This window comes from Cygnus olor, chromosome 1 (assembly GCF_009769625.2).
Source record: "Cygnus olor isolate bCygOlo1 chromosome 1, bCygOlo1.pri.v2, whole genome shotgun sequence".
NCBI lineage: Eukaryota > Metazoa > Chordata > Aves > Anseriformes > Anatidae > Cygnus > Cygnus olor.
In genome coordinates this window covers 60,708,782-60,734,332 of record NC_049169.1, presented here as the reverse complement: position 1 = coordinate 60,734,332, position 25,551 = coordinate 60,708,782, and the positions used below count along the sequence as shown (strand labels likewise).

Sequence of the window (25,551 nt, the reverse complement as noted above, 5' to 3'; positions counted from 1 at the left end):
TGAGAAACAAAAATGTCAGTTTTCATTTTTCAGATTAAGATTAAAGTTGATTTCTAGTACTAGACACCTGTACCTGTCCTGTTACTCTTCCAAAGCAGAGAGATGTCTCACATAAGCCATATTTGTTTACTTATCCATGTTCCTTTTTTGTGAGTTGGGTCTGTCTCCGAATCCCATTTCTTCCTTCAGTCTTTTGCAGATCATAATCCTATGTGTCATGCATGAAAGGTCTTTCGGTCAGAACTCTCCATAAATTCAGCAATCCAATAGCAAATTGAGAGAGATTGTCTAAAATTGATACCTAGAAAATTATTACCTCCAAGTGTGCTTAAAAAAAACGTGTGTATAAAGAGGCACACATATATATGAAAACATGTCAAGAGAAAATGGAAATATGCACACAAAACCTTGATATCTTAAATGTGCACTGACTCACTTGTTTGATAGCTGCAGTCAAGGGGCAGGGGATGCTTTTTAGAAGAGCTAGGTGAAACCACTTGATCATTATGAATAACAAACAGGAAAGCTAATGCATTTTAACTGTAAATTGAACCCTTGGACTGGAAATGCTTTTCTACTTGCAGACTCTGGCAAAAGAGCATCGGATGAAACTTTTGCAGCAACAACAGGAAGTGGCAGGTCTCTCTAAACAGCTGGAACATGTCATGAATTTTTCCAAATGGGCAGTTTCCAGTGGGAGCAGCACAGCACTACTGTACAGCAAACGCTTGGTAAGGTTAGGAATACAGATCTTTGTTTACTTAGATATTATAGTTAGGGCAGATGCATGCACACATTTGTCTGTAACACCAAGGAATTAGACTTTTTAATGACTTCATACTAGTTAGAATGTTTGTATGTAACTTTTTCAATTTTTTTCTCAAAAATGTAGATCTAGAATGTTTCTAATAATTTAGCTTCACTGGTCATGATTCTATCCTGTTGTACTACTACACAATCACTGTAGATCCATAAAAGTAGTGATAACTCCTTTATTCTGAAGTAAAAACCTTGTAGCCATGAAACACGGCAGAAACGTTGCATGTCCTACGTTATTATTTGAGGTTCTTTTCAGTGCTTGTTACAGCTTCTAAGTTCAGAGAAAGAAGGTATTTATATATCCTGGAGTCTCATATATCCAGCATTTAATGTTTAAAAAAAAAAAAAGTATTGCCTTGTTCTGTCAGACTCATCTTCCACTAAGTCTTCAAAAAATGATTTGCTAAGCTGATAAAAATGAAGCTGAGGCTTTTGCTTGTTCATGCAAACAGTTATGAAACTGAATATTTCAATGCTATAATGATGCTTAGGATCTGAGTACACATGGTCTCACTAGGCTGACTGCTCATGATGAACAGAACCACCACCACCCAAAAAAAACCAACAAAAAAACAACAACAAAAAATGAAATTAAAAATACTGACATTTATCCAGAGGCTGGTAGATTGTACTTGCCAGATGAAGGAAATCTGTGGTAATGTTGAGGAGAGATGCTAGATCCTCTTTTTCCAGTTCCTATAATTGGAACACAAGTTCTCTTTTTCTTTCCTTATTTTCTCATTGCTTAGTTGAGAATCTGCAGGCTTTTTGGTGTATTTTTTTTAAACCCATTAAAACACTGCAGGGAAGTAGTCCTGTAGTCTCTATAGGAGATAGTTCTATATTTGTTCTTTCAACGTCAAGTGGTTAAATTCACTAGGCCTGCCTTATACTGCCAGAGCAAGTATTTTTTAATTAAACTGGTAAAAAGGGCATCAAACTGAGTCATGTTGTTGATAATCGCCTAGTGTTGCCACAATGACTTCTGCTATATGAGTAAGAAAACATGGTATGTTGCAGGCGTGTTAGTCTTATAAACATTAAACATCCGGAAAAAGACTGTCTTAGCCAGTAAAGACTCAGCAAATGAGAAAGAATTTATAAAAGAACAGATAAAACTCAGGCTCCAGATTTTTGCTGAAGGTAGTGTTATTTTGGAATTGAGTAGCTGGCTTGTCCATGGACATCTGGAAGACCTGTTCCAGAGCAGTGACACATAGAGGAGCATACGAAGCTTCTGCTCAAGGATATCCAACCACTTGAAACTAGCAGGGAGGAATACCTAGCAGACTTAATTTCAGCATTAGAATTTTGAGGTAATGCCTTACTCCAATGAAATAGCATACTAAACAGTATAGAAGACGTCAATTTCCTAGCCTAGTCCTCCAGCATGAACAAATATTTTTTAGCTACTACCATTACTCACAGGAGGTTAGAAGTCTAATCGTGAGTTTATATACAATATTATGTGCACACAACAGGAGGAATATATGGAACAAGTGGTGACAAAATGTGTTTTTGACTTGTATTGGTGACAGCAGAAAAGAGTAGGAATTCTACAGCGTAGTATAATTGACTCTGGCAGTGAACACAGAAATACTAGGAAGTCTGTATTCAAAATAGTAGGGCACTTTAAATTTTCCATAGTCATTTAAAACAAACAAACCCTCAAAACATGTAAGTCTCGCTAAATGTTTTTGTATCTGGTCAAAAATTGACACGTTTAAATGAAAGAAAAAAGGAGTGAAGTGGAAAGTCTTATAAAATTCCTACATAAAAGATAATTGGTATTATTGTAGGGAGATATGACTAAATAAGTCTCTTCAACTTTCCTAGGGAATTATTTGAGAAAAATCTGAGAGGAAAATGAAATTTTAAGGAAATTAGCATAGAACTTGATAAGCTTTTTCCTGTATCTGCTCTTACTGTAAATCACTGTCTGTGTTAGATACTTCTAGTGAAATAATTGCAAGAAAATATTTTCTATTTAGGAACTAGATAAAGACTCAGGATTTGATAGAGCCTTCTGTTTGTGTAACCTAATCATAGTCCAGTCCTTTGGAACTACCTTTGGAACCAAGGAGTTCTAAGAATGTGAAGGTATCTGAGAATTTTCAAATAAATTTGTGAAAGTATGATAGCTCTCTACTGGACAAAGTTTATAAAAATCTATTCTTTGGCTCTCTGAAGAGACGTTAAATGTACTACAGAGGAAAACTCCCTGTGATGATACTTTTTGCTAAAAGGATGGGATACTGGTCTTTGAAAAATGAATGGGTTAACTTAGGTTCAGGAAAAAAACACACCAATGGTTATGTGAATCCCTTCTTTGTAAGTAGATTGAATGTGATGACTGAGTTTGTGGAAGGATATGTATCTCTGCAAGGGAAAAGAATTTTCTTTATGTTGATTGATTTTTAGAGCTACTTCAGAAAGAAGAGAGATGTTGAAAATATCCCTTTTATTTCTTGTTTGGACAAGCTTTTTTATCTCTTACACACCAGATCTCTAGGGGCTTGTTCAAAGCTTTTTGTTTGTTCTTTTTAATAGTTCGTATTCATGGCTTTAACCCTCAGAAGAAAAACTCTTGTTTTGTTCTTGTTCTAGATTACATATCGACTACGCTATCTTCTCCGAGCGAGGTGTGATGCTTCACCAGTGACTAACAATACCATCCAGTTTCACTGTGACCCTAGCTTCTGGGCTCAAAATATTTTTAATCTAGGTATGGTAAAGTTTTATTAGCCCTTTGGCAGCTTGCTCCTGTTTTGAAAGCAGCTTTTTTTGTTAAGATGAATAGCCTCTGCACTATTTTTTTTAAATTTTTTAGATTAACCTGCTTACCTGTAGAAGGCATTTAAGTGTGTTGTATTGAAAAAGAACTACTGATGAATACTTATGATGAAGTATTAACAAACTTCCTGTGCTTGAATGCTGTGTGTGATGGTGTGAAAGTAGCAGCTTTCAATTTCCTGGGCAGTACGTGTGACTTCTAGGTTCTGAAACAAGGAACACAATACATAACCCTACTTTATAACCTAAAGTCGGTCTCATTCTGCATCTTGCAGTCCTTTCTTCTACTTCAATCCTATCTTCTCAAGCTGAAACCCACAGCAGCACCGTAACATGTTTAAGAACCCCTGTTTGCTCCCTTGTCATGCTGAACAATAAGCTTTGGAGAAGTAAGATGAAGAGAAGTGAAGAATGCCAAAGAAAAATAGAAGAACAGGAAAGAGAACATTGCTTTTGGGCAGTTGTCTTGTTTTTAAAATCATCTTTCCTGAAGTTCGGAGCGGTCTTAGGGGAAAGCATGTTTTTAACAGAATTGCAATGTAACAGTTCATCATCAGTACTCTGATACCTTCTGGGAAGTTTTTGTTCTAGTCTCCAAACTACTGTTTGTATTTTTGTTTTACGGCTCTAAGCTACTAGGTTTTATGACACTACTGAACCCCAGAGCCTGGAAGCTTTGCAGATAGTCCATTTGTGTGATTGCCTGAAAGCCTCTGAGTTTAATGGAGATAAGCATGCTAGGAAGTCATCAGCTTCAGAGCAGGAATTGAAACTCAGAGATCTTTTTAGGATTTTGTGACTGCTGCTGTACTTCCTTTCTCTCTCTACTGCTAGCTTTATTTTTCTGTTGTATATAGAATGCTTTGGCAGATACCTGTGCGACCTTTTCTGCCTTTTGTCATGAATTACAGTCGGCTCTACAGATGTACAGAGAGGTGCAAATGTATGTTTCTCTACAAAGGCAGAGAAACAGTGTTATGGCAGCACTTTAAGGCAAACATGGTTTGTTTCCCCACATACCAGGATGCTAGATAGTAGCAAGGAAACTTTCAAAGTTCTTTCTTCGTAAATAAGTTTACTTGGGAAAAAAAAATCAAACGTGAATCTGCTTCTGGAAATGAAGTGTCAAGCCATACAGTGATGACTATGTGAGCTGCTGCTAAATTGAGAAGATGTTTGTTGAGGGGGGACTTTCTTGTGTGCATTTTTTTTACTGTCGTTTTTTTGGTTTTGCTTTTTCTGTGCTTTTCTAATCAAGTGAGTCTTTTTGATCAGCTGAAGTCTGTTCCCTTATTAATTTCTGGAAAGTGTTATATTATAAATGGCTCTTGTATGGATCAGCAAAGGAGTTTTTATAACAGTTTATCTACTTAAGTGATAGATAAAACCAGATCATGTTATATCTATCTGGTTTTGGAAATTGCAGCATTCAGGCTGTTAAGTTTATGATCAGAAGGGTTCAATTTCAATAAATAACCTAGATCTAAGAACCACTGAAGGAAAAAAAAAAAAAAAGTAACGGTCTAAGTAAGTGTTGTGGTTTAACCCTGGTAGGCAGCTAAGCAGCACCTAGCTGTTCACTCCATCTAATGGGATGGGGAGAGAACTGGAAAGGTAAAAGTGCAAGAACTCATGGGCTGAGATAAAGACAGTTTATTAGGTAAAGCAAAAGCCGTATGCACAAACAAAGCAAACCAAGGAGTTCAGTCACTGCTTCCCATCAGCAGGCAGAGTTCAGGAAAGCAGGGCTCAGCATGTGGAACGGTTTCTTGGGAAGCCAAATGCCATCACCCTGAATGTCCCCCCCCTTCCTCCTTCTTTACCCCAGCTTTTGTTGCTGAGCATGACGCCACATGGCATGGGACATCCCTCTGGCCAGTCTGGGTACACTTGTCCTGGCTGTGTCCCCTCCCAGCTCCTGGTGCACCCCCAGCCCCCTCCCTGGTGGGGCAGCACAAGGAGCTGACGAGTCCTTGGCTCTGTGTGAGCACTGCTCTGCAACAACTGAAACATAGGTGTTATCACCGCTATTTTCATCAAAAATCTAAATACAGGCTTCTGTGAAGAAGAAAACTACTGTCCTGGTTTTGACTGGGATAGAGTCAAAGAAACAAATTGCTCTGGGAAAGACTTGTGTTTTAGTCAGGCTGCATGTTACTGACAGGGTGATAGCATCTGTACACTAATGGGATAGCTTGCTTATGGATTTCAGAGTGTATTTAAGAAAATAGAGTGTTTAAAGTGTTTTAATTCCACAAATTGTACATGACCCCTAGTTTTCTAGAAAAATGGAAGGGAATCATTCTCCTATGGTAACTTTTGGTTAAGTAGCTTTACACAACAGATGTTAATTACATCTTCAAAAGCCTTTCCAGAATTAGACTTGGAGAGAATGGAATACAATGTGATATGGGTTTGGTGATGGTTGACTGTAGTACAGTTGATACCATTCTTTGTCAAGTAATCCCTTTTCTAGAGAAAGAAAGTAAAATTTATCTATTTTCCTTCATGCAAGGAAATATATGGGAAACAGTTTTATTCATCAGCATTTTTCTCTGCTTGTTTTATGGGAAATGCCTAGACTTGTTATAGGCTTAGTAAGGGCTATTAGGCAATAATAGGTTGGTAGGGTTTTTCATTTTGTTTAACACATCTAATATATTTGTTAATGACTGACATGGTAGAAGCGTAATTAAAATGTATGCAACACCCAAATTACTAGGTGTCAATAAGAAAAATAGTAGGACTATTAGTATTCTGTCCTACTTTGCGCTACAGTATGTTGGCTGGCCTAGACTCCCTCTGTGTCTATGCACAGCTCTTTCCCTTATGTGTCTAGCTAGGGAACTAAAAGGATACTTCTTGCATAGCTTCTCAGCTCTTGGGATGAAAAAGAGGAATATAAAATGCACATTGCATTTCCTCCTCCTTAGGATAATTTACTCAAAATCGAGTCAGGTCAGACTGCACAGGATCCACAGAGACTTACAGATATGGGGAGAGACGTGGTAGTGTGATGTTAAATTCTGCCACGACAGGGATTGTCAGACTGTCATGTGGTGTGCCCACCTCAGGAGGTGAACTCTTCTAGGAAGCGGTACTAAATCTCTGAGAGATAAGGGAACTTGAAGTGTTTATCCCCCTCTTGTATTGAAAAGCTGTTGTGTGCAGCCCTTCACAGATTATTGGAATTTTTTAACTTTCAGTCTTGGACTATAGCTTTCCCTACCTTGCTCTGTTTTAAACAAATTATCTTTCTTTTTCTTTTCTTTTAAAAACAGCATACTAGTCCCTTGAGTCTAAATCAACATCTGTTCTAGTTGGAATTCATCTTTCTTGGATATGGTAGCCAGAGTTTTACATGAGAGCTTCAATATAATTGGACTGTGTATTCTTCAGATAAAATCTCTCACCTAGCATTAGTGTCTAAAAGTTACCTGTCTACTCAAGCTTTCCTATAAATCAATAGAGGGAGGAAACATTTCCTGGAGTTGCCCATCGCATCCAGGAATTGGGACTGAGTATCAGGAACTGAATACCATTTGAATATTCCATTATGCTGACTCCGAGGCAAAAAAAAAAAAATCACAAACCTGTAAGTATGATAACACAGTTAAATTTTTGATGAGATCAGGGTGTTCTCTCCTCTCCCAGAGAAACTGTTCCCTTGTTCTTCTGGAGATGCCAGAACACTTTTCTAGGGGAATCTACATCACAGAGGAGGCTGCAGTACAAGGCAGTTTGCTAGTATCTCCTTTTTCTGCATTATAAAATACAGCCATGTTTTTGCCTGGAAACAACATAAATGGAGTCCTTTATCTAATGTTTACCCATCCTTTATGTTACAATAATGAGTGATGGCATTATGGTGTAAAAGAAATATTGTGAAAAATAGTATTTCTAACTGCAATATTTTAGTATTCTTTTTATTTTATTTTTTAAACCAGGTTCTCTGGTAATTGAAGATAAAGAAACAGCACCGCATATGCCCAAGAGCCCTGTGATGGAAACAAATTTGCAGCCAGCAGGCAACTTACCTTCAAACCAGCTGTCTAAGTTCCCAACACAAATAAACTTGGCTCAGCTCCGACTCCAGCACATGCAGCAACAGGTTATGGCTCAGAGGCAGCAAGCTCAGCGCAGAGCAGGTCCAGTAGGTTTACCAAATCCAAGAATGCCTGGAGCTATGCAGCAGCCTCCTGCTTCTCATCAGGTAAGATATGACTATTTCTAGAGAAGATTCTTTTTTTCCATGTTGCTAAAGAAGGAGAAAGTAAAGAAAGAAATTAGATCTAGATACAGAATTCAGATAGCTTCATGTTTAGCTGATGGCTACGTGAATTGGCTAGGGAACACGTTCTTTACTGAGCATTGAATGGCCATTTTAAACTTGTCTGGCAGAATGTGTGGTAATGCTCAGCCTATTACTGTTGAGAAAATAGTATCATATGGTATCCAACCATATGTAGTGCTGAGCTATGTATTCTATGTTTTGTCAAATTATTATGAAGTGAATGTGTCATTCACACACAGTTTGCATGGAACTGTGGTTCTCCCATATAACTTTCAAAATTGGAATGTTCTTACTAGCTCTTGTGACATATCTGCATTTATTATGTCAGAATGATTCAAAACTGTATACTAGGTTTTTGTTTTTAATTTTCAATGTGTTGTGTGATCATTCAGATAAATGGGACGATACTCTGTTTGCATTTAATGTAAGTGCTTCAAAAGTGAAGGGCATTAACAATTCTGGAACACTGAATTGATATCACTTAGCTTACAGAATTTTTCTTCACGCAGGCACCTCCGCGCTTGATTCATTTCAGAATCATAGCCCTAAGTCCAATGGTTCAGCTCCTCCTGCACAACAGATGAGATTTCCCCCAAATCAGAACCTACCAAGGCAAGCAATAAAGCTCAACCCATTGCAGATGGCATTCTTGGCACAGCAAGCTATAAAACAGGTAGAGTTTCTTTCACATGCTGTGTAAAATAAAACATGAAATGTGCTTTATATCATCTTACTTTTGTATTATGTTTCAAGAGTGCTATTCAGTTGGAACAGAGACTGCTTTCTTCTCTGTGACAAGATACCCACGGTTTTCTTAATGAGAACTGTCAAGTTTCTTTCATTCTGACAGTTCTAAACTGCTATGGAAGTGAGCCATTATGTGTGATACATAGGTGTTTCGTTCTGTCTGCTATTACTGTGATCTCTGGCCATTTATGCAAAACTTAACGAGGACATGGTCTATATATGACAATCAATGAATAAACAGAATGGTAAATCCCAATATTTAGCGTAATGGTAACAACTTTACTAGAAACCAGGTAAAAGCTTGACTAAAAAGTCATAGCTGCAGCCATTCTCCAAATTATAACCAAATCTGGACTCTTACAGTTGAGGAATAGAAAGGTGTGGGTGTGGGACCTCTGCTGAGTAAGAGTGATTGATACCTAGCTGATCAGCAGTTGAACTGGGGCAGGAGCAAGTACTTCAGAAATTTTCTGTCTGTTCAGCAAGCCAAATCTTCATTAAAAAAAACTATTAACACGTGTTGTTAGGTATTTTGAAGGAAAGAGAGGATCATGTTGCCAGAGACAAGCAGGGAAGAATCTGGTTTGTGACCTGAGAAGTAGAGTAATAACATTCATGATTGCAATGCTTATGATGTCAGAGAACTAATTTGAACAGAATTGAAGAAAGCTGCACAATATCTAAGAGAACCTGTAATAACAAACTAAATCCGTTCTGTTGTGAGCATCTGAAAAGAAGATTGGCCTGTCTGCAAGCCTTTCTTTCAAGTATTTTCATTATCTAGTAATGTCTTCTTGGACTAGAAACCAGTGAATAGAATGACTGACTAGAAAGGAGTTGAGCAGAATCAAATATTGCCTGCAGTTGCCATGAAATTCCATTAAAGTCATTGAAAACTGCGTATGTCTACATGACAATGAAATTTAGTCTGTACACTTTATATCATATTGTTAAATGTATAGATAGGTGGAGATACATACAGCATTTCAATTCTTAATCATTTTAAGTTGTTAAGGGAAGCACAGCATCAAACACTTAATGGTGTCCAAGTGACAGTATAGCTATTTACTTAATAAAAGTACTGGAGCAGTTGTGCATCAGCCTATTACCTGTAATGCTTTTATTTCACTAAAACTGTTACATTCCTCCCACAATACTGTCAATGCAGCATGAATATTAATAGATACTTAAATTCAAAGCTGTATCTCAGTGTGTAAGAATTCACATTATTTCTTCTATTCATAGTTTTCAACTACTTGTCATCTTTCCTTGTCTTGTAAGATTGGTCGCTGAAATTAGATAACTTCAGAGTAAATCAGGATGGTTAAATTTGGATTCAGTTTACGGGGCTAAGCTGCTTGTTTAGCTGGTGAATTAGAACCAGGATGTGTACTGTATGTACTGGGGGTGAGGGGAGCTGAATTGTGGATATCTGTGGATCATCATCTTTTCTTTTTAGTGGCAGGTTGGTAATGGACAAACTTCAACTGCCACTTCAACTGCAAGCAACATAACATCTACTCCATCCAGTCCCACAATCACTAGTGCTGCGGATGTGATGGGAAGACATATGGTGCTCCTGTGATAGACTTGAGTTCTCCAGTGGGTAGCTCCTACAATCTGCCATCTCTTCCTGATGTAAGTTGTACCATATGAGCAATGTTTTATGGGTGCTGTTTTGAAGTCAGTTTTAATGTTTGTAAAAAGTAGAAATCCTTTTAGTTTTAAAATTCTTCTTCTGCTTGTCATAATGAGACGGTTCCAGGAAACACAATGCAGGATTGCCTACTCACTGCTGGCAGTATTCAGGACTGTTCTGGGGAAACAGCCAGTAGGACTACTAAGAGAAATAGCATTCCGGGTTGTAATTGTGATTGGATTTGTTTATTTGGTTGCCGCCTCTTGCACCTCCCCCCACCCTTCCCCTCTTGTATTTATACTAACAAAAATGAGTTGACTTAGGTTTCATTTACCAGTTACTGACTGCTGACGGTATTCTGGTAAACTTATGAATTTTTAATATATTTCTAACTAATTGAAAGCGCTGTATTGGGTATTAAGTGTTGGCATAATCAAATATTTGTTGTCTCTTCTTTTTGATGGTACCTTTCTTCATATATCCTCTAACATGCATGTGAGCAGGTGGTAGAGGAAGCATCATCAGATTGTCTTTCCTAAAACTTTGAAATTTCTTTCATTTTTCTTCTGATTGGTCATATTTGTTAGAGGTCTGCATTAGAGCTATTGATCTCTATTCAGTTGATTTTTCTTCTTTCAAAAACTTCTGAGCCTATTTTTATGGTCTAAGGTTTAGATATCTGAAACGTCATGTTTTTCTAGTCATAACTTGCTGTTACTCTATTTCTCCCCTCTCTTTTGTTCTCCCCAATAAACTCTTAGATAAAAATGTGCTATTTTTTAAACAGAGGTGAACTGATATCACAGTGTCTGTCAGAGTAAAAAGATGAACTACAGAACACAGTAATGAAAGTATGGAATCTGTAAGGCATTTCCACATTTTGTTCACAGTATCATTGTGAACTTTTCAACTTGTATATGGTTATGTTTATGCTACTGAAGATATATTGCCCAAATCACTGTACATATATTGACCTAGCAGAAGCTTCTGCATCCACTTCTGAGAAGTCTAGCTTATAAACAAATTTATTTCAATGGTCAATGCAGTTGCTACCTGTGGATTTGTGATGTGTCTAGATAACTGAGAAAACTGAAACCAAGGTGACCTAATTTCCGATCAAGCATGATCTTGTGTATTAAAAAAGAAACACACACAAAAAACTAGTGTTTCAAAATGTCATTTCTCTTTATCAAACCAGAATGTTTAGTTTGTACAGAAAGCTAGAGTAATATATTGGACCAGGTTCAGTTAATCTGGCTTGGGCCATGACTAGAAGAGCAACTGTTAACTTGCTGTTTTTAGTGAATATGTGTGGCCCCAGCCCAGAAAGTATGCAGGGCAAATGTGTTCTCAGAGTGTCCTTTAGTGTTGAACAGGACTGGAAGAATCTCAATGGATTAGTGAGTAGTTTGTGTATTGCTTATTGTTGTTTTTAGAGTATAGAATGTGAGCATGTTGAAAGAGGGTGTGAAGATTAAAAAAAAAATCATATCCTCTTACTTCAGTATATGAAAGCTACCTGTCTGATGAAAGCCTTCTCTGTAGCTGATGGAGGAAAAAATCGCACTTCCAGAATCATCTCAGCTTAAAATAATGTTATGGATCACTGTCTGGATTTGGCCATTCCCCTTTTCAGTGCAAGCAAAATGATCAGTTTTAAAGCAATCACATCATGCTTTTGGTGACTAAAGCTAGGTGAAGTGCATTTTGGTCTTCATCCCAAAAATAACTCTATGGCAGAGGCATGATATTTTTTTTTGGTTCTATGTTCCCCCTCTCCCAAAACTAACTGCTTCCCCTCTCTTTTCTGCCTTTTAGATCGATTGTTCAGGAAACATCACACTGGATACTGTGGCAAGGAAGGATGGCACTGCAGAGCAGAGCCAGGCAAAACCCCCTTCAAACAGAACTGTGCAGTCACCAAATTCATCAGTACCATCACCAGGCCTCTCAGGTAATTAGACTGTGGTGCAATTTCCTATTTAAGTGGCATAATTGAAGAATATAAAGTGGCAATGGTAACACTAGCAGAATTAGTTACTTCTATTAACAGCGAGAAATAGGAAAGTGAAGCAAAGTTGTAGAAAGCCTAGTAGGAGGTAAAGTTGAGACAGTGTTTTAGCATTGTGAACAAAGTTAAGTGGCCAGATCTTAAAAACATAGTAGATCCTAGCAAATTGCAAATGCAGCTGTATCCACAGAAAACTGTCACTCTTGGGTATGAGAGCATGAGTTCCCAATACGTTCTCACTCAATGTTCATGCACTCACATGGCATTCATGTGCTCGGACAGATCAGCTCAGACAGGACAATGCATTCAGACACCCACGTGAACAGAGACAGTACAAACAGCCTGCTACTGTTTGTCAGGATCAATGCTTAGGGAAAATGCTCTTCACAATTCTTTGGCTATCTGGTCCCCAGACCCTTGGTGGAGTGGGGGTGTCTCTCTCATATCTGCCTTGCTCTTCTCTCCCACCCTGTCCTGAGACCTCATCCTACTTGCATGCTAATATGGCTTAACGTGTTTTAGCAGATCACATAACTAGTAGTTAAAATAGAATTTAGTAAGGTAAGTTTAAAGAAATTGCAGTGATCAGGTATAGGAATCAGCCAGGCAAAAGTACTGAATTATCAGCCTGTTCACATGCAGTGGGCCCCTTTTTAGTCCTCTCCTTTACTCTATTATTTTCTTCTTGTCCTCTCATGATTATGTACTGAGATATGGGTTAAATAACAAGGCAGGAGAAATTTGACCAAAAACCTGTGTACTTCTCCAAGTCACGTATCAGGCTTGGCATAGGTATGTATTATGTTCTAATCTGATTCTTCTGTCCTAGGAGGCGTGAATGTGACAAACATACACCCTCCAATTCGTTCACCCAGTGCCTCCAGCGTTGGGAGCAGAGAGAGGTAAGGAAGTAGTAGGAGAGAAGAAAAGTGTGACTTCCACCTCTGCAGAACATGCTTCAGTCTCTTCTGTCAGTAATGAATATAGAAGTTAATCTGCCTAGCCTTCTCTTCTAAAAAGACCAGATCTGATAGTTATTAAAACAACCTTTGCTGTCTAAAAGTATTAATACATTGTAATTTACTAAAATACATCTAAAAACATATTAACTCTGTAAATGATGGGCTAGGTTGGCTTTATTAAAAGAATGCTAGTTATAAGGCGTGTTTTAAATCAGAAAAATCAGCTAAAGGGAAAAAGTTGCGTATTGAAGGTCCTTGTGGAACTATAAAAGTCTTCAGATTTAAGAAACTGATGTTATAAAAAGGGTTATTAAGAATTTTCTGGCACAGCACAGTTAGTTAAGTGAGGTCTAGATATGTACTGAGAGTCTACAAAAATGTTTGTATCCCTTAGTGATGGAATATTAATGAACAAATAGGTTTACACAGTATTGTTTGAAGAGAGCAGATCCATTAATGTGTTCCAATAAATTAGGGCATACATCTGACATGAGATTAAATTTTCATGCAGAGAAAAAATCAAATGACATTGATTCTACTTGAACTGGAAAGATGGATGCTTTTTACTGTATGATACTTTATGCTTTATTCCATTTACATAGTAAATATTTTGTAGGACTCACAACATACAAATATAAACTATTTAAATGTTTTTCACGAAAGTCGTTTAGTTGCATTAAAAAATGTGTTCTGTCTGCTGTTCCTTGAATTTTTTTTTGACATAAAATTATTGTTATATAGTAAAATCAATAAGATGGTATATTTGAGTTTGGTTATTCTGTTTCTATTATGAGTAGGCACATGAATGAAAATAGAATTTAGTTCGAAAAGTAGGGCTCTAGTTTTTCTAGAGCTATGAGGTTGTAGGAAATTCTTCCAAGCAAATGTAAATGTATGTGGTTTATCTAGCTTATTTGCTTGTGTGGTTTACAATGGTCAGCTCACATCTGGGGAGCTCACATTGACTTTCCCCCGAGATATAACTGCACCTCTTCCAAAGTGGGGTGATGTTCAGTGGAAGTGCTTTTGTGCATTTGACCTAAAAGAAACTGAGATTATTTGCAAACCTTCTACTAACAGGAAGTAAAACCATGAGTAATTCTGTACTTCTGAAACCAAGCTATTATTGTATTTCCATTTTTGTAATGCCTTTTCAAAATATATTAAAAGAAATAAACTTGAATGTTGTATTCTATGGAAGTAATACTGCAGTGCTCAGGATTCAAAGAGACAAAATGGATCAGCATTCTGAAGTCTCAGAAAGAATCGGTGTACCAAAGATGTACAGTTCTGACATTAAATTTCCCTTTTTGCCTTTTTTTGTCACTTACAGTTCTGGCTCTTCTAGCCGGCCACTGGGAGCTGATTCTACACATAAAGTCCCAGTTGTTATGTTGGAGCCGATCAGAATTAAACAAGAGTCAAGTGCACCAAATGAGAACTTTGATTTCCCAATTGTTATAGTGAAGCAAGAAACAGAGGAGGAATCCCGGCCCCGGAATGTAATATTAATAAAGATCTCTTTTGCCTTTGGGGAGGGTATTTTGTGTTTCTGGGGAATAAAATAATTTACAAATATTCTGTTGGGGACTTTTTTATTCGGGGGAAAACTGAAAAGCTGAAAGTATTGACATAAAATGAAGAAGTGAAACTCAGAATCGAACTATTTCTTCTACCAATTCAGTTAACTGGTGTGATCAGACTGCTTTTATCTGTTGAAACCTGGGAAAGCAGGAAATAGCTTACAAACATCAAATTTTCATGTGGTGCTAAGAAATGTTTCTAATAGTGAAGTAATATACATAAATGGCGTTGCTTTGATGCTTTTGGGGCATCAAAGATTAGTTTTATTTTTAGTTTTATTGCTGGAGCAATGTTTTAAATGCCAGAAATAGCCTCTCATAGCTAATTTATTGTGTTTAAGTGCCTGTTGCTATGACATGATAATTCTTTCATGGATGTTACAAGTTGTATGGTTGCCTACATATAAATGTGTTATTCTGTTCAGTTTACTAATTAGGGACATACAAAATCATATCAGTAGCATAATAAAGCTTCTTTTACTGCTTCTTACAGACCACCTTTTCAAGAAGCATACTTACTTCATTGCTGTTAGATGGCAATCATAATTCCACTTCTGATGAAGCTGTCATAAGAACAGATGCACCAGACAGCACAGATGATCAACCAGGGATACTGCTGGAGAATACAACCACTGGGAAGTCGGGATGGATAGGCCCCTCACACGCTGGGGAGGGCAGAAAAGAGGATGATCCCAATGAAGACTGGTGTGCAGTATGTCAAAATGGAGGGGAGCTCCTTTGTTGTGAGAAATGTCCCAAAGTGTTCCATCTTTCTTGTCATGTCCCTTCGCTGATGAACTTTCCAAGGTAACTATGACCCCTTTAATTCCATCTAAACTTGCATTAAAAGACATGAGCTTTGTATTGTGAAACCTACTACAAGAAGTTTGAACCTCAAAGGAGTCTTTGTCATCTTTGAAGTCTTGAAGTCTGCAGTTTTATTAATTGGTGAAAATTGGAATTTGCATTGAAACTTCAGTTTAACTTTACTGTGGCTGCAAAATCTGTAATAAAACTCTTGAATTATTTGGCAATTAAGGAAGATCACTTACATCTAGGGCATCTATTATTATTAGCTGAGGCCTTAAAATTAGGCCACAGAATTACTAGTCTAAGTTTTTTAAGGGCAACAGAAAAAGGTTTACATTTATTTAATAATAATGAAATACCTAAAGAAAAATCTAATTTAATACAGTATTAAATATATTTACTAATGCTAAATATGGCTATATGCCAAGCATGGGATGTAGTGCTTGATATCTAGTAACATCGCATTCTGTGTTGAAACAAGTAGTAGGCTTTCTTGAGAGGATTATGCAAAAGTACTACTCAACTCTTTGGGTTTTCAAAATTCAGTCTTAAATAGGCTGTTAAAAGCATTACTGGCGTTTGCTTTTGGAATTAGTCTCTTTGATAAGATAAATGGCATTTTGTGATGTTCCAACTTAGAAATGCTATGCAGTAAGCTTATTAGTATTAAAGGATAAAACATCTGTCATAACATGCTCATTGTTTAATGCTTTTATGTAAATATTAGGCTTTCTTATTAAATATCAACATAGTTTTCTGGAATGAAACATTTGAATAAAAACTTAGTTTTGTATATCTATCATCTCTGTTTATGTGCTTCTCTGAATGAGCATATTTCTGCAAGAATATCTATTCTTTAAAATGTTTCTACATTTTAAAAATGTTTTTTACCTTTTGAAACTTCAGATTTATAGGGCTTTTTCTTTAAATAAAATGATATTAAATTACAGCTTTGTACCATAAGCAAAATCCAGCAAGTTACAGTAAGCACTTCAACTAATATTTGTGCCTGTCTGTAGGGAGGAAAAAAACCCTTGAGGCAGCAGAAAATTTCAAACTTACAAGACTTTGTTTATATTAAAATGAAACCTTCAGACATAAGTCTTCAGGAGTTCTCATTTTCACTGGATCATTCTATGGGAACTGAGATGATGATGTCTGGGGAGCAAGGAAGCCAAAAACAACTTTTCTGAAAAGTGTTTGGTGCTGTAAAGGTGCATACTGATACAAGTGCACTAGGTTCCTGGACTTCAGAACCACATTTTAAAATAAGTTTCCTTCTGGCTTCAGATTTTCTTCTCATCTTCATGGCTTTTTTTGCAACTGTAATGGTCTATTTCACAAACTATGGTCTCTTAGGATTAGGTCCTTCAAACACAAAAAATTCCCTCGTCATGTCAGCAGTCTCAGTCTACTTGTGATTGCCTTTTGTTCTTGCTTCAGGTGGATAGAACACTTTCCCGTATAGATTCACAAGGTCACTGCATTTTTTTTCCCTTCGCACCAACCCATCCCACTCTTCCTGATTCTTGGATATTTGAATGTGCCTTCTCTCCATCTTCCATGTGTTTCCTGTATTATAAGATCTTTAGGTGATGACCTGTATCTATTTTTGTATATCTGTCACATCATTTCTTTTATGCTGGTCCAGGTACAGAGGTGAAAATATCATGTAAATAAATCCGCTAAGCTAAGATGGGAGAAGGCCAAAGTCTTTTTGAAGGGAAATGCCATTATTCATTTCCGTATACTAAAGCTAGCAGATGGTGGAAGTCTTTGTATTATTCTAAATAAGTACTAGTAAGACTTTTTTTAAAAAAAATATTGGAAGTCTTCTGCCTTACTATCAAAATGAACTGAAAGGTTCTGAAGAAACTGTTTTCCATTTGCAAAGATCTTATAGGATCTCTGAGTAAGTACTCACAGTTATGTCCCATAAATGGTTATTACTGAGTTGTCTACTATGTAAAGTACAATTCAGACCTCTTGTGGTTATCTGTAAGAGTGCAAGTTCTCCACAAGCCTTTATTCTAGAGAACTATATTAAAAGCATAGACTCATCACAGGTTTTCTGAAACGTAAGAGATGATCACAATTGTATGAGAGAGTCAGTGAACACAGTCACCTTGCAGAACTAGTTTTGTCTTGTTCTTATGCTGTCAATTACATCTGTTGGGTATTCTTAGACTGTAATTGATAAAATCAGAAATAGCTGAAAGTTTATTTAGGGAGTGAAGAATATCCAGTTTCCAAAAAAAATTTTGTCTAGGGTAATCTGGATACGTGGTAGATCAAGCTTGTAGAGAGAAAACCTGGTTCTTGCTATATAACACTAACACTTTTCCTTCTGTTTGGCCGTCATTTGTCTGTAAATGAATTCTTCAGTCTCTCTGTAGTTACGAAGTACAACTCTTAATGCTTTGGTTGAATTCTAGGAGGTCGAAGTTTTATGAACTTTTCAAAGTTTTGTGAACTTTTGTGAAACTTTTCAAAGGAGTGAAAAGTTTTAGGAGTAATAAAAGTAGACACCATTAGTCTTACGACAAACCATGCCCCTATTGTGATACCATTAATGATACCCGGTGCCATTAAAAAGGAAAAAAGTTCTAATAATGTTTTTGCCAGCAGTCCTTATCTGTTTTTTGTAGTTTTAAAAAACAAAACAACAAAGAACGCAACAAAACAAGACACAAAGTAGGGAAAAAAACAGCCCACAAATGAAGAACTTATCCAGAAATATGTAGAAAGTCTTTTATCAAGACTATACTACTTTTATCAAGAGTGAGGCTAATGTATCTGTCTGTCTTGTTTCTGTCTGTCTTGTCTTAGCGGGGAGTGGATTTGTACGTTCTGTCGGGATTTGTCCAAGCCAGAAGTTGAATATGATTGTGATAAACCCACTCACAGCCCTGAAAAAAGAAAACTGGAAGATACTGTGGGTTTGGCGCCAATAGACCGTAGGGTAAGGATGAGTCTTGCTGCTTTTTGTACTATGAAATGTATACACTAAAAAAAAAAAAGTGATTTAAAAGGAGAAATAACTTCTTAAATAAGCTCTGAGATCTTAGCAGCCTTCATGTAAACATGCTGATCAGCACATTCTGAAAGTCTGAGAAGTGCCTGTGGTCTGACACTCTGAACTGGGACTGCATTCTAGGAATTATTGAGCGCTGTTTGTAACAGCGACCTAATGCACAGTGACCTTGCCTTGAGCAATTTTTTCTTTGTATTTTCCAGGTTTAACATAGATTGACTTTATCAACTAATGATTTTGTCTTTAAAGCACTTTATTACCATCCTTTTAAAAAAGCTATGTTGGTTCTATCCTAGCAAAGATGCACAGATTAACACAAGTATTTGGGAATAACTTCTATCAGTTTGAAACTCTTAATACTCTGGTGGAAAAATGTTGAAGACAAACAAACAAAAACCAAACAAACCACCATCTTTTGGTTTTGCCTTATACCTCACAGTTAAACAAAAACAACTTGTGCCTTTGAGCAGACGGTTGAACTGCTTGCCAGAATCTTTTGGATTCTTGTTTTCTTTTTCTTGTTTTTGATTTTTGTTGGTGTGTCTTTTTAATTTTTTTCTTATCTATTTGTTGCTTTATTAAAAACTTATCTGTAAGCAATTTTGAGGTCTATTGGAAACTGCAGCAGTGTTTTACTTGGTTCCTGTTGGCAACCTGTGTAAATATACTGAGACGAATATTGTATTTGGGAGCTTAGTCTACAGGTGGGGCCATTGTTTGCCTTTGCAGTCTGAAAGGAGAAAAACTAGCTCTGTTCATATTTTGCTTTAAATGTAAGTTATAAGTCTTGTAAATATTCCAATGAAGGATCAGCAAGCATAAAGTCACAGAAAACTATTTTCTGAATCTCTTTCCAAGCTCAAGATCCAGTTTAATATACTTGGGTACACAAGGAATAGATTTTTTCCCCACTGCTAACAAAAGGCACTATAGGCTTTGCAGTTATAGAGCAGTTATGCCCAGATTAGGAAAAAAAATTAGTTATGTCTCTGAATATTTATATAAAGCTAAGAGCCACATGTGCTATTTTTATTCTGTGGAATGTTTGCTAGACTCAGCAAATGCTGAATAACACTGTTAGTAACTACATCAGGCTTCATAGCATGCATTTGAGAATTAATAATGATAGGATGTATGCATTGCAGAGAATGAATGCTGCAGACCATTAGTTATGACAGGCTTGCTTCCTAATACAGTTTCTGTGCTCGCTTTTCTGCTTAGGGGCTGGGGAGAGTACTGAGAATTTGTTTGGTGTTTTCTGTAGTTCATTATTTTAGGATAACTCATGTAGTTTTTTTACTTGGGTATATATTTTTCTTGATACAGAAGTGTGAAAGGTTGCTGCTATACCTCTACTGTCATGAAATGAGTCTTGCTTTTCAAGATCCAGTTCCTCCCACGGTATGTACTTCACTTCTTTCATTTCCATTATAATGGAAGTGGTTGTAATGGCATTGTTATGCTCATTATCAGAAATCAAGTTTGCTGCACATTGAGTGTATTGAACATTTTTAGTTCTACTAAAACTGTCTGAAGGGCAGTTGAACGACAAAACACTGGGTTGTAAGGGGAGTCACTAGTATGATTCACCAAGAGCTAACTTTACTTCAAAAAGTACTCCAAAAATAGACATGAAAAGTAAATTCTGACGCTGTCTACTGTTTTTACAATGCCAAGTGATGTCACTAAAAAAAAAAAGGAAAAAAAAAGAATTGGGATACATATTCTTTTTAAAAAATTACCTGATTTTTGAAGATTGGAGTGCTGCATAGTACTAATATGAAAAGTTCTGGCTGACTGTGAGAGGGCACTTCTTTACTGTGAGGGTGACAGAGCAGTGGAACAAGTTGCCCAGAGAAGTTGCGGAGTCTCCTCTGGAGATATTCAAAACCCGCCTGGATGCCATCCTGTGCAATGTGCTATAGGTGATCCTGCTCAGCAAGGGGGTTGGACTAGATGATCTTCCCTTCCAACCTCGGCCATTCTGTGAAATTGAATTTCTCACTATTAGCTGGAAATTTTAGTTTAAAATGCTAGAGAAACTTGGGTGCATGCATCAAACAGTGGAAGGATGACAGCAAGTTACTTGTGTGCTTTTACAAATTGTAGTCCAGGATATGCAGAAGAGCTACCAACATGATCAGATGAACAGTGCCTCTTTTATGTTCCTCAAGACATGTCAGTGGGGAAAATAATGCATCAATAAGTAATAATGCCCCTATGTATCCTTCTTATTCCATTTGAATAAGAAACTACAACTGAGATGCCAAATCGTTGATCTCTGTAACTTGCCGCAATTTTCAAGGACATATTTCATGTCCAAAATTTGCTTTAAGCAATACATGTACTGCCTCTGAGTGTGTTGCCAAAGTTGTTATAAGGTAGTCTTGAGAGTGAAATTTAATAGATGGTTCACTTGACATACAAAGGCAATGTCAACATCGTTGTTTTATTGCATGTAATCAATGCAATTGTTTGTTTATTTTGCTTTTCTTTTAAAATAGGTATTGGGAAGAGAGTATTTTAGCTAGCAAAGGTAGCATGTGTCACCGTTAGTCCAGAAACTGTATATGTGTAAAATGTGTATATATCTTAGAATTGTACTTCAAAAGATGAGACTAAATCTTCCCGTCTCCCTCAGATATAAAGGTTTATACAACATTATTCAATGAACATATTGTTCAATAAATAATTAAATAAATAATTCTCTGTTTAGGTTCCTGATTACTACAAAATAATCAAAAAGCCTATGGACTTGTCAACCATCAAGAAAAGACTTCAAGTGACCAGTTCATTCTACACAAAGCCAGAAGATTTTGTGGCTGACTTCAGACTGATTTTCCAAAACTGTGCTGAATTTAATGAGGTTAGAAAAGTAGATATCTCATCTGCTTTTGTAGGCTTAGACGTTTTCAGGAAGACTCTAGTGGGGGTAGAACTTATTTAAACATAGGTTGATGATAAGACCCTAGCGAAAACATAAATTGCATTTGAAACTGTTGGTGTTAGATGAGTACATAGTAGAGATCTTTTTGTAGAAGGAAGGAGGCTTAAAACAAACACTCTAACTGAATGGCAGGACAACAGATAAGGAGTAGAATCATTGCTCATTATAGAGGTTAATGGTGAGGATTTGACTAAAAACTTGGTTTAATCTTGAGTGCATCAAATCTTAAATTCAGCGGGGTTTTCCTTCTAGAAGGTCTATACTCACCCTTATGACTTCTAGTTAAATGTTGATAGACTGTTGTTGTCCTTCACTGCATGTAAGGGAGTAATACATGTTGAAAAAGGGTTGCAAGTACTGAGTGAACCATGAAAGGGGACAGAATTAACAGTGGGAATAAGGTTTCTCTAAAGTGGCTTCAGTTGGGTTCTCATCCAGACATCTTCAGTAGCTGGGAATCACCTGCCATGGTGACTTCTACTTCAGGAAACTGGTCAGCCATGGTAGCTATGAATGACTTCAGACCTAGTCTTCTGAGACTCGGTCATTATCCATTCTAGTAATATTTTCACTGTAATTTAAAGATAGGTCTGTAAGCTAGACAAACTAAAGCATTTCATGCGGTTATTCCAAAACACTTTAATACCCTTGAGGCATACCTATATATTTCAGAGCATAACCCAACTTTTTTTTGTAACAGTCAGGATGTAACAGGTTGTAGAATCTTTTTATACAGCTTTCACAACCCATGGCTTTTGCAGTTAGCTTCTGTGATAATCCATCAGAGAAAAAGGTCAGTGGGGGTGTGGACCAAAAGGTCTGCCCTCTCCCTCTGTTTTGCAGGCTTGTGCTGTTGGGTACCATGTGTTCCCAAGATGCTATTCTCCGTGCTGTTCTTACTGCTATTTGATTTTTGTAACTTATGAGAGCACTTAAATCACATTAAGTCCTTTAGGTATAAAGCTATTTCATGATGTATTGATGTTGTTAATTCACCCAACAGCCTGATTCAGAAGTGGCTGATGCTGGCATGAAACTTGAAGCATACTTTGAAGAACTTCTAACTAGCCTGTATCCTGAGAGAAAGTTCCCTGTACAGCCTAACTGCCAGAGTGAAAGAGAGAACACAGAACTTAGTGATGACTCAGATGATGACTTTGTACAGCCCCGGAAAAAACGCCTCAAAGGAGAAGACCGTCAGTCGCTTAAATGAGACGCATGTGTGACTATGGAACGTTTTTTAAAAACTAAGAATATTTATCAGTCAATTGTAAAAAGGGGAAAAGTCATGACTGCTTTGACCTGTAGGTTTGTGGATATTTACTAGACTTCCTACCCCTTGTCTGAAACACAAATCTAATGGAGATCCTAGGCATGTGGAAAGCTTCTCTGAAGTTCCAAACTTTCATCATACTTCTGGAACAGCACAGAAATTGTGATTTGTGTGGAGTGACAGCTGTTTAACTTTTCTTTGAGGAAGAAAATAAGTTTGTATAGAACTAAATTTTAAAACGTTACATGGATTCAACTGAATGGCTTTCTGAGTTTGAAGAAAATGTGATCTCACTGGACATTTAATTTTACCAAAGGCATGTGGCTGGCCATAACTTGATTTTTGTACTGTATTTAACACAAGCCATGGAAACAGGTGGTGTAATATTGTTGTCCTACAATACTGACTGGTACAATGAAAGTGTAGTTACTCCCAAAGACATTATTGGCAATTTTAAAATGTAAGGGAGAGTGTATTAAAAAACTTAAAAAAAAAAAAAAAAAAAAAAAAAAAAAGGAATTCGAGAGTTTTTAATAGAGGAAGCAAAGGATACAGTGCTTTTGTACCACTTTTTTCAGCACCAGCAAGAAATAATGGTATTTCTGTACTATGTTGTTTAACAGGTGTCTCATATGTTTGATGTGTTTCTGTTTAATGGAGTCAAAGGCACAGACCCAAGGAAAATATGTTTGCTTGCAACTACCAGTCAATCTTTGGGTATGTTTGGGGGAGGGAGGGAGGGAAATATTCTTTCTGTCCACAAGGTCTTGTTGTTTTTCCAAATTTCTAAATATTGTTGTGAGCATACAGCCAGCATTGTTATTCTCTTGGAAGTACACAAGAGGAGGAAGAGTTTTTTTTAAAAAATGTCCTGTTCTTTGACCCTTCATCTGTCCTTGTTAAAATTATCAGATGAGGACAAACTTTTGTTGTTGTTGTTCTGTCTACTTTCCAGAGATGCTGACCACAACATAGATAGTCGTTTCTGCCCTCAGCAATTTCAGATTTAGTGAAGTACTTGTCTGTGGCTGCTCCAGCTATTGATTTATATTCTTCATTTATGTCATCTTAAATGAAAACTGAGTTTTAGGGAGAACAAGCACTCTCTTGGATTAATTGAGCTCTGATGGTTCCAGAATGTTTCAGATGGTATTATGAAGATGTGTGTGTACACAAGCCTGCTTTTTACTTGCTATGTAGCACAGATAACGGTGCTGTGGATAGATCACTGACAAGCATAGACACAAATGCTGCTTGTGTTTTACTGCTGTGTACCTGTGTACTTGGAACTTGCACTTGGAACAAGGCCTTTTTTTTTTTTTTTGCCTTTCACCAGGTGCCACCTGCCTTTGCCCTAGAGTGGCCCTGCATATTAAATGTAATAGATAGTTCAGAAGAACACTCAGTCAGCCTTTCACAGTCACTATAGTTTTTGAAATTCCAGGATGATATGGTTTTAAGCTGCCTAGAGTAACCATTCTTTTTTTTTTTTCTCTTTTTTTTTTTGTGGAAAGCTTTATTGCCTGAAGGTTATGGAGACCATTCTAACAAAACAGGCATGATCAGTGCATACTGCAGGAGCACAAAGTTGAGAAACATGAGGTGCTGCCATTGCTACATAAAGTTTTAAAGCTAGCACTGCCTAACCGTCCTAGATACCCTGTCACCAAATTAAGCGTGCTTCCAGAGGATGCTGACAAGTGTTTCTCTGGACCTTAAGTTGCAAGCACATATTTATTAGGCTTAGCACAGTTAGCGGTGAAATTAGACACTTATACAGCTTCATACACAGCTTGTTCTTTCAGTGGAAAATACTGGGGAGATAAGTGTTGATGTACTTGCAGTCCACTTGCTTCTCTCTCTGCTTCTGATTTTTCACATCAAAACAGAAAACTTTGAAATCATGCAGCCAACACTTGAACAAATTAAAAATAGTTTATTCCAAAAAAAACACCAAAACACAAAAACCCAACCAACCCACAACCTCATGCTCTGTTTTGTTGAGGAGTGTGAGTGGGGTATACGACTCTTCCATAGTCTGGTTTTCATTCAGACTTTGCAGCAGTATAGTTCAAAATAGATACGACAAAAAAAAAAAAAATCCTCCTGAGCTGGAGGTGGGAAAGAAGCTAAGGAATTACCTTACATCAGTCTACTTCCCTTTTTCATCAAGCTTCAGGTGTGTTTTCATAAGAAAAATATTTAAAAACAAACAACAAAAAAAAGGCGTGCTCTAACATAGTAGCTGAAATTGTTCTTGGTTCCTTACTAGCTTGGAGGAAGAGGCTGCATAAGCAATGCAGGTGATAGTTGCCTGAGAAGTCGGTCAGGCTCCTGGGCAGCCAGGCTGCTGCCTTACTCTTGCATTAACTGGGGAGCTGTGGCAGCTGGCCATTCAGACCATCACTGTTAGATTTGAATGTCCAGATGAGCGTGTGATTTGTGTGCTTCACTGGCATGCCATCTTAAGTGAGATGGGTCAGGCTAGCTCTGTGCCAGCCTGCCACAACTGCTGTCAGGACACAGATGCTTTGGTACAGAAAGCCATTAGGTCAGTCTTCAAGGAACTTAAAGTTGTGGTAAGCCGTGCTTGCCATCTCCCTCCTAAGAACCTCATCTGTGTGCTACTGTCAGGCATG

The 25,551-nt window shown here is 37.2% G+C and overlaps 1 protein-coding gene across 1 annotated transcript in view; it reads left to right on the top strand.

Annotated features, from left to right (window-relative positions):
* Window positions 1-25,128, top strand: part of TRIM24 (tripartite motif containing 24) — a 60,449-nt gene extending 35,321 nt beyond the window's left edge. The window contains 15 exon segments of the mRNA XM_040544980.1: window positions 585-731; window positions 3,427-3,544; window positions 7,560-7,825; window positions 8,416-8,431; window positions 8,434-8,579; window positions 10,113-10,200; window positions 10,203-10,291; window positions 12,111-12,246; window positions 13,133-13,205; window positions 14,599-14,767; window positions 15,342-15,655; window positions 18,488-18,620; window positions 20,019-20,093; window positions 21,409-21,558; window positions 22,643-25,128. Of these exon segments, the coding sequence (XP_040400914.1) occupies window positions 585-731; window positions 3,427-3,544; window positions 7,560-7,825; window positions 8,416-8,431; window positions 8,434-8,579; window positions 10,113-10,200; window positions 10,203-10,291; window positions 12,111-12,246; window positions 13,133-13,205; window positions 14,599-14,767; window positions 15,342-15,655; window positions 18,488-18,620; window positions 20,019-20,093; window positions 21,409-21,558; window positions 22,643-22,852 (2,130 nt within the window). The 3' untranslated portion in view covers window positions 22,853-25,128.
* Window positions 25,129-25,551: the final 423 nt, after the last annotated feature.